The sequence below is a fragment of the Cucurbita maxima genome, unplaced genomic scaffold (assembly GCF_002738345.1).
Source record: "Cucurbita maxima cultivar Rimu unplaced genomic scaffold, Cmax_1.0 Cma_Scf00011, whole genome shotgun sequence".
Classification (NCBI taxonomy): domain Eukaryota; kingdom Viridiplantae; phylum Streptophyta; class Magnoliopsida; order Cucurbitales; family Cucurbitaceae; genus Cucurbita; species Cucurbita maxima.
In genome coordinates, this window is record NW_019272027.1 from 2,390,694 (window position 1) to 2,399,046 (window position 8,353).

The 8,353-nt window shown below is 37.8% G+C and overlaps 2 protein-coding genes across 3 annotated transcripts in view; both read right to left on the minus strand.

Moving 5' to 3' along the window:
• Nucleotides 1-6,319, minus strand: part of LOC111486390 (probable kinetochore protein NUF2) — a 12,932-nt gene extending 6,613 nt beyond the window's left edge. Inside the window, exons 1-5 of one of the 2 annotated variants that reach the window (XM_023133500.1) lie at nucleotides 6,147-6,268; nucleotides 5,375-5,552; nucleotides 4,088-4,306; nucleotides 3,291-3,381; nucleotides 3,000-3,179 (exon numbers count right to left, since the gene is read on the minus strand). In XM_023133500.1, the coding sequence (XP_022989268.1) occupies nucleotides 3,000-3,179; nucleotides 3,291-3,381; nucleotides 4,088-4,306; nucleotides 5,375-5,538 (654 nt within the window). In that variant the 5' untranslated portion in view covers nucleotides 5,539-5,552; nucleotides 6,147-6,268. Of the gene's footprint in view, nucleotides 1-2,999; nucleotides 3,180-3,290; nucleotides 3,382-4,087; nucleotides 4,307-5,374; nucleotides 5,553-6,146 lie in introns of both variants that reach the window. The other variant, XM_023133501.1, reaches the window with a different exon arrangement.
• A 1,223-nt stretch (nucleotides 6,320-7,542) lies between these two features.
• On the minus strand, nucleotides 7,543-8,046 carry LOC111486576 (sulfated surface glycoprotein 185-like). Its single transcript, XM_023133748.1, has one exon. The coding sequence runs from the start codon at nucleotides 8,044-8,046 to the stop codon at nucleotides 7,543-7,545; it is 504 nt and encodes a 167-aa protein (XP_022989516.1).
• Between the last annotated feature and the right edge of the window lie 307 nt (nucleotides 8,047-8,353).

Sequence of the window (8,353 nt, forward strand, 5' to 3'; positions counted from 1 at the left end):
AAAAAAAAAAAAAAAAAAAAAAAAAAAAAAAAAAAAAGGAAAGGTTATTACTCCACCCAAAAAACTCTTCCTCATTAACTCGCAAAAGGTTTGATATCCCCCGTTTGTTACATGAAACAACAAAGCACTAGCGGATTGAACTAAATTCTAACAATTATTATCATCTTAGCCGGAGATAATGCACTTCTGCCACCTCCTGTTTGAGTGACCTAAATATTTTTAGTTTAAGCTTGGTACTTTCCAAAGAATAATTCACATGCCTTCTTTCAGCTAATTTTAGGGACTTCCTTCAGTAGCAGGGATGGGATACTATCATACAGTGGTGGTTGTGACTTTTTGTGTTGTCCAAAACATTTCTTCGAAAAACTTTTATCCAAGAAGTTTGAATCCACAATATCATATACTTTCTCAAAATCAATGCTAAAAATAACACCGTCCTTACGAGCTCAAGTTCTTTACAGCCTAGTTGCCAATGAAGGCTTGGTTTAAGATTTGCCTACCCACCATGAAATCACCACTAAGGATCTAAGATTGTCGTGGTGAGGATCTTCATCAATCTATTAGCTAGCACCTTTGCAATATGTATATACATATTGGTCACTAGATTGATCCGTTTGAAGTCCTTGATCTTCCTTGCCTTTTTCGTCTTAGGGAAGAGACAAATAAAATTTCATTCAATGAACTATCTAGAACTCCTCTCTCATTGAACTCACTAAACACCTTCTAAGGAGCGTCCTTAATGTTAAGGATATTTAGTCCTGAATTATAGTTTACCATATATATCACATTTGATCTTTTATTATAGGCAAATATCTAGATATTCGCCTTGTATCCATTTATTGCTCTTTCTATTTATTGTTCTTTCCATATCTTTGTATTTTATTTGATTCTCTAAATGATTATAAATAGAGAACTTTAACCACCATTTAGGTGTGGTGGTTTTAGCAAATATTTTCATGGTATCAGAGCTCTTTCGGTTTACCAACCCCGATCCTTTATTGTCAATGGCTTCTGAATCATTTACTCATCTTCTTCTCCACCACCACTGCTGGCTTTGACACCGCAGGGGCAGTCTCCATGGCTGCCGTAGGCGGAGCCGATTGATTACTCTTCGACTTCACCTTTTTGGTATCCAAATCATCCTTCGCAAGCCAACCCTTCACCATACTCTGTACATACAACCTCACATTCTCAAACACATTCGGTTTCCCCTTAGCCAACATAATCTCCTTCATTTTATTCTTAATCGGCCCTTCACTCTTCACAGAAACCCTGACCTCAGGATCCTCATCAACGTTCTCATCGAAAATATACCAAATCTCGACAAGCCCATTGACCTTCTGCATTGATTTTCCTTCGAAATCTAGGTGTCAGTTTTAATTGCTGGCTTTTTAGGCTAGGCTCCGGGCGTGGCACTGGCCTCTTCGCCAACCAAGTCGCCGTCGGTCTCCTCACCAAAATCAGCTCCTTCGCCCACTATGGTGACTCCTCTGACTTCAACACCATCTTCGTCTTCGGGGGGCGTGGCTCCCTCTCCATCCATTGGGACTTCACCACTTGCTATGGCGCCGACTACTTCTCCACTAGCTTCGCCTACTACTTCGTCGCCGGCCTCCACTCCTGGCAATGGTGGTGCTAAGAATAGAATTGTTGTCTCTAAATCTATCATTGTGGCTCTTCACCCACTCTTGATAGTCTTTTCATTAGTCAGTTAAAATATGCTCGAGATATTCTTACTCGTGCTCATTTGCTCGATAGCAAACCAGTCCACAAGACGCAGACCCCAATCCGTCTCCGCCCCTCTCTTTCTTTCTCCGTTTCCATACTCTCTCTAGTTTCATTCCCATTCCATTTCTAATCGTTATTTCTATATCTTCCGATGTTGGATTTGCGGAGATTTTCCATTCTCTCTGTTCTTTTGTTCTATTCGCGGCTTGACCAAGACCCTTCAAATGGCCCCTCTCTATTCTCCTCCTTCCTTTGGTTTTCCCCTCCTACTTCATGGATTAGACATATTCTTGTCGGAGCCAAGGCAGCATCTTCGCTGCACGACGATCCATCTGCCGTTTTTTATGGCCATGAAAATACTATGTTGCCCAACCAGACGTCTCCTACGAACGAGGTTGCTGACATCTTCACAAAAAGTGTTTCTCGCCTTCTTTTTGAATTTTTCAGATCCAACCTTCACGTTCATTCAAATCCAACGCTTAGCTTGCGGGGGGTGTTAAGAATATTTAGTCTTGAATTATAGTTTACCATATATATCATATTTGATCTTTTAAGATAATTGCCTTCTATTACGACTTACCATTGGTATCATATTTGCCTTTATAGGAAAATATTTTGTATCCATTTATTACTCTTTCCATTTATTGTTCTTTCCATATCTTTGTAATTTATTTGATTCTCTAAATGATTATAGACAGAGAACTTTCACCACCATTTTGGTGGGGTGGTTTTAGCAAATATTCTCACTTAATACAATCCCATTTGTCCTGAAAGGAAGAACGATAGGAAACCTGTCAAGACTCGAGGCCTTTTTCCAATCAAAACTAAAAATTATTTTCTTAACATCCTCGAGGGAGAAGGGAAAACCCAACTCAAAAACCAGAAATAGGACTACAGTACAAAACTGCAACGAAGGAACGACAAGCAACTACCAGAGCATAGAGATAATAATGATGATAATTATAATAAAACCTCTTTAATCCCCCATAACATCTCCCCACCATGCTACCCTATGATTTTAATGAACAAGAAACGAAACTTTTAAACTGCTACATGAACCACATCCCCTACCACCCAACGCCACTTTCAGAGTACCAAATAATTTTAATTTCTCATGGTTTAGTGCAAATTTGTGTCAATCGGGAGTGTTTTTTTTTGTAATTCCTTCTACTGTTTGGGATATCATCTCCTTTTCCATTTGTACACCTTATTAATATACAGAATATACAAATCTCTATTTCCTACAAAAGAAAAAATGTTAATAATCTAACCTTCTCGTCCATTTCACCAGCTTTCTCTTTCAACTTCCGGATTGAAGCACGCAAGGACATCTGCTGATTGTTAAGTCCCCCAATAGTTTGATGTAATTCTTTCACTTTAGCATCAATCTCTTGAACAAAAGGCATTTCCCTTTCTCTTGCTTCGTTGTACTCTGCGATCTCTGCATTCAACTATAATACACAAGTTCAGCCAAATGGGGGGAAAACAAAAAAGACAAATATAACCACTTATTTCAACTTTAAACGAAAATAAAAAAAAAAAAAGGGCTGAAATCCAAATACCTGAGAAATTTTAACCTCCCATTCCCTTTGCTGGTCATCAAGGGTATTCAGCTCATTCATAACTGGAGCATGTAGATTGATTTTGGCATCTCTTCAAATAAAAATGTAACAGGCATAACTGAGGATCAGCATTATCTATTCATTTATGAAAAAAACATACTTCCATGGATATATGTCATGCTACATTCTAGAGATTCAAATAAATGGAACTTAATTAAAATACAATGAAATAATACATATATCCTTCCCCGTGCATGGAAGGTCCTGCCTATTCAAAAGAAAATGGAGCTGTTGGATGTAATTATAAACAATAAAGCATAAAATATAACAAATTGAAGTGATAAATTTTCGTAACTTCATTTGTCCATTCATTTAGTCATCACGAAGAAAACAAACCTACCGTAACAAGATAGAGAATTTACCAGATTATGGTGACCAGTGCACAATGTCATTGAATTACAAAAAAACATCAATTACGCCTACAATCGAATTAACAACAAGAAAGAAGCTGTAGCCTTCGTTTAATATAATTTGATGAGCCAAACTAACATAACTGGGGCAAACATAAGTAGTAGTTAAATAATAAATTCATCTAATTGAGATTTTACTAAAAATTGTTTAAAACCCACTACAATAGAAATCTTGGAAATGAGTAGAAATTACTTGGTTAATGCTACATACTCAGCTAGGTGATAAACCCATAAAGACCTTCTCGACCAAACTACTAGTCTGTTACACTAGTTGTTTTCATTTGTAAAGAGTAAAGGACGACATAGAGAAGAAGATAAAGGTCGTACTTGTGAATGCAAAAGTTCAGCATTGCGCTAAGGAAAATTTCTGTCCTGTCAGGGTCAGGTTTTATCAAATCTTTCAACGTAAACTTTTTTGGACAGTCCAGAGAGGCAATGACATGCTTTACTCTGTTGTACAACTTCATTGTCTGAACTGAATCCATATGCAGATCAGGGTTCTCGAACTGTTCCAAGGCAGCAAACTCAACTTGTCCTTGGTCTTCTCTGCATATATAACCGAAAACTATAAAATGTAACCTTTCTTAAAAAGGATCCGAGAATAGTGAAATAAAATAGTTCATAGTTACGACACTTCAAGGATCTAGAATGAAAAGGGAGAAGGGAACTTCAGAACACATTGATGGTAAATATTTTCTTCAAGATTAAAAAATAAATAAATAAATAAAAACCCCAAACGGCACAAGAACTTCACGTTTGAAAAATTATTGAAACTTTAGTGCAATGAAAAAGCATAAATGGGGTTAGAGCCCTTCTATTAACAATCAAGGATGAATGTTTTACAAAATCTAACTGACCCAGGCGATCTACACAAGTTCATCCTATTACGTACTAACAGTCTCATTCATCACTTCCATTTGGTCTATGCAAGTGAAGATAACAAGTAGCAATGACCTTGTAATATAAGACATGACACAATTTTTTTTCCCTCAAAAGTAGCTTGAGAATTTATCATCTCTATCCATTGTGATGAACCTAGAAAAACCATGAAGTCCAGCCGTTCACAAAAAACGGATTGGCAATATTTATAGCACCTGATGCTTACTACAATGCTAAATGACCAGCTAATGGGAAATAAGGTGATTGTTTGCTGAAAAGATCCAACACTTTAAAGGCCCAATGTACACTGCAATGAGTCCTTGGTAACCCAACAACGTATGGCATGGAGATCTTCTTCTATATCTTCTAGGGCTGCTGATGGCGAATATAAACCAAAATAACAACGGTAAAAATGAAATAAAGCAGAAAACTTTTACACAATGATTTCATCAGAATTTCCTTCTCTATCAGTAAATAAATAAACCACTTTTATGCTCCAAGGTAAGTTATAAAAGAACGTCATAAAGAGTGTTTACAAGAAGAACAATGACTCATGTCTAAACTAACACGACATTTTTAATTTCTCAACTCTAAAATCTCTGTTCAATTTCCATAACTTGAATTCTCTAAGAAACAAGAACACAGTAAGATACATATAAACTTTTGTTCATTCTCCTTCCTCTCAAAAATCATTTCAAATACTTGTTGATGAAAGTCTATAAGCAGAGGACTTACTCATGGAGAAAGTCAAGGTAGATCATCAAACGAGTGTAAAGATCTGAGACCAAATCTGGTGCGGGGTGAAGGAGGTCCCGCTCTGTTACAGCAGCAATTTGACACTGTGCTAGTAGCAACACAATATCTGCCCGTGGAAGCCTCGGAAATTCATACTTCGACATCACCAACTACTTCTCTTCAATACCATGGAAATTCAAAATTCAGGAGTAGAACAAAAATATTGCCGCAGTAATGGAGAAGACAACAAGATAGAAAAAATTGACATCAGTCTCACAAAATACAGAAATTGAGCATGGATCCTTATTCTCTCTACCTAAGAATTAAGGTAAGATTCCAAGGGGAAATTTCCATCTTTATACCACTAACAAATAAGTAAAAAAGAAAATATGCAAGGTTTTGTTTACACAAGCCCTAATTTGTGCTTTGAAAGGCATAAATGGAGATCGAGAGAATACCAATAAAATCAAGAGAGTATAGAATTAGTACAAACTAAACCCGCTATGAGGGAGGCTACAGCTAAATTAACTCTTAATTTTTTACAAGCGCCAGAACAGTTCCTCAGCTAAAGCCCCCGAACAATTCGAGCATTTCACCGACATCAGTCGGTATATCGTTCAAAGAATCAAATCCACAAGAAAAACTTCTCTTTCAGGACATTTCAAACGAATACACAACCAAATACACAGAATTTAAACGGAATATTACCGATAGAAGCGTTACATTCCATATGACAATACATAGCATGATGGAGATGGAAGAAACAGCTTACCTCCACAAAAGCTCAGAATCGAGCGAGAGAGGAAGGGATGATAGTGCGATTAATCAAACTGAAAGAAAGAGAATTGGGCAAAGAGGAAAGGGGCGAAACCTGAGAAAAGCGTCGGGCAAATCTCTGCAACACAGATAGCAATTATTATCGAAATGTCATAAGGCGGGAAAATGTATCTCCATGGATGGAATGAGCCGAAGCCCACCGATTTGATTCGGTTTTTGGTCAATAAGCTAACCCGAACCGAACCGAACCGAACCGAACCGAATCGAATAAGAAACTAGTTTTGGTTTTCATTTTCAAATAATTTTTTTTATAATCTCTTTTTGAATGTTATGTTTTTTTATTTAAAATTATAATATAAATATATAACATAATATAGGATCAATAATAATATTATTGAATAATTTTGAAAAACTTTTAAAACTAAAATCGACCCATTATTTAAAATAATATAATAAAGATTCTACTTTATTTTTAGTAACGAAATCCTTGTTTTCGAGTTTGAATTTTCAATTCAATCGATTAATAATGTAGACCACCGTGATGATGCCTTGTCAAAAAATGACATGGTAGATACTGATTTTTGTAGTTAGATTAATGCAATTCAACCTTACCTATCATAGTCGACAAAGATAGCATAGATGCCTTCTCTAACTTCATCCATAACTACTCATAGCATATAAAAAGACGTTAGGTTAGACATGATTATCTTAGATTCAAAACTCTACATACAAATAACAAATTTCTCGACCAGAGAGTTGAAACATCAACTTGTAACGATCATATATAAAAAAAACTCGCTTGATCACCGAAAAATGCGTGAGAATTTGGACGAGACGTCGGAATTCTCGCACCACTCCCAATCACTCTACCCGATGCCCACGCTACTCCAAATGACCTCCTATTCCTTCCGCCACGCTCCCAGAACTTACCTGCAAGGAAAAATGAGAGAAGGAACGAGAGAGAGAGAAACTCAATCTCAGATCCGCTAATGAGAGAAAACGAGAAGCATTCGTACACTATGACCGACAACACTCACGTATATCAATTATAAGAATTTTATAGTTAAGCTTGCTTTGGTTGGAGCAATGCTATGTTGGGTGATCTCTTTGACATTTTTTTAGGATGCATGTGAGTGAAAACAAAACATGTTGAAAGGACTCGTATTGATTAATGGTGATAGTCTTCACTCTTACAAACGGTGAGTAAGTAACATGACCATGTCGAAAACAAAACATGTTAAATAGCAAGAGGTGGAAGGCTTGTACGAGGTGATGAAATTGTTGGTGGAATGCTGGGAAGATGTGGAGAAGCAGTCGGTGGAATGCTAGGACGAGGTGGAGAAGCAGTTGGAGGAACGTTGGGACTAGGTGGAGAATCAGTTGGTGGAATGCTAGGACGAGGTGGAGAAGCAACTGGTATAATATATTGGACGAGGTGGCAAAGTAGTTGGTGGAATGTAAGGGAGGGGAGGCGAAACCACCGGAGGAATAATAGGAGGAAAAGGTGGCAATGATGGTGGTGGAGGACGGAGAGATGGGGAAGGAGGTGGTGGAGGACGAAGTCGGGGCGAAGGAGGAGGTGGTGGTGGAGGACGAAGACGGGGAGGAGGTGGTGGAGGACGTGGACGAGGAGAAGGTGGTGGAGGACGAAGTCGAGGAGGAGGTGGTGGAGGACGAGGTCTAGGAGGAGGTGGTGGAGGACGAGGTCGAGGAGAAGGTACCGTAGGGAGTATTGATGAAAGTTTATGGGCAAAGAAAGCATTTGTGAATTTGACATATTTGGGTGATGACGAGGTCGTTTGTTGAATATCACTGTCCCTTTCATTCACTTCAATGCTTAAAGAACAACATGAAGTGAGAAACACACCAAATCCATCTCCTTCGAGGCCCAACATCCTTACTACTGGCACACCGTCTCGTGTCCACCCTTTTCGGGGAACAACCTTCCTGCCGGCACATAGTCCGATGTCTGACTCTAATATCATTTGTAACAGTCTAAGCCCACTACTATTAAATACTGTCTTCTTTGGGCTTTTCCTTTCGAACTTTCCCTCAAAACTTTAAACACGCGTATGCTAGAAAAAGGTTTTCGCACCTTTATAGAGGGTGTTCCGTTATCCTCCTCATCTCGGATATCATATAGGATAATTTTTTTTTTTTTTTTTTTTTTTTTTTTTTTTTTTTTTTTTTTTTTTTTTTTTT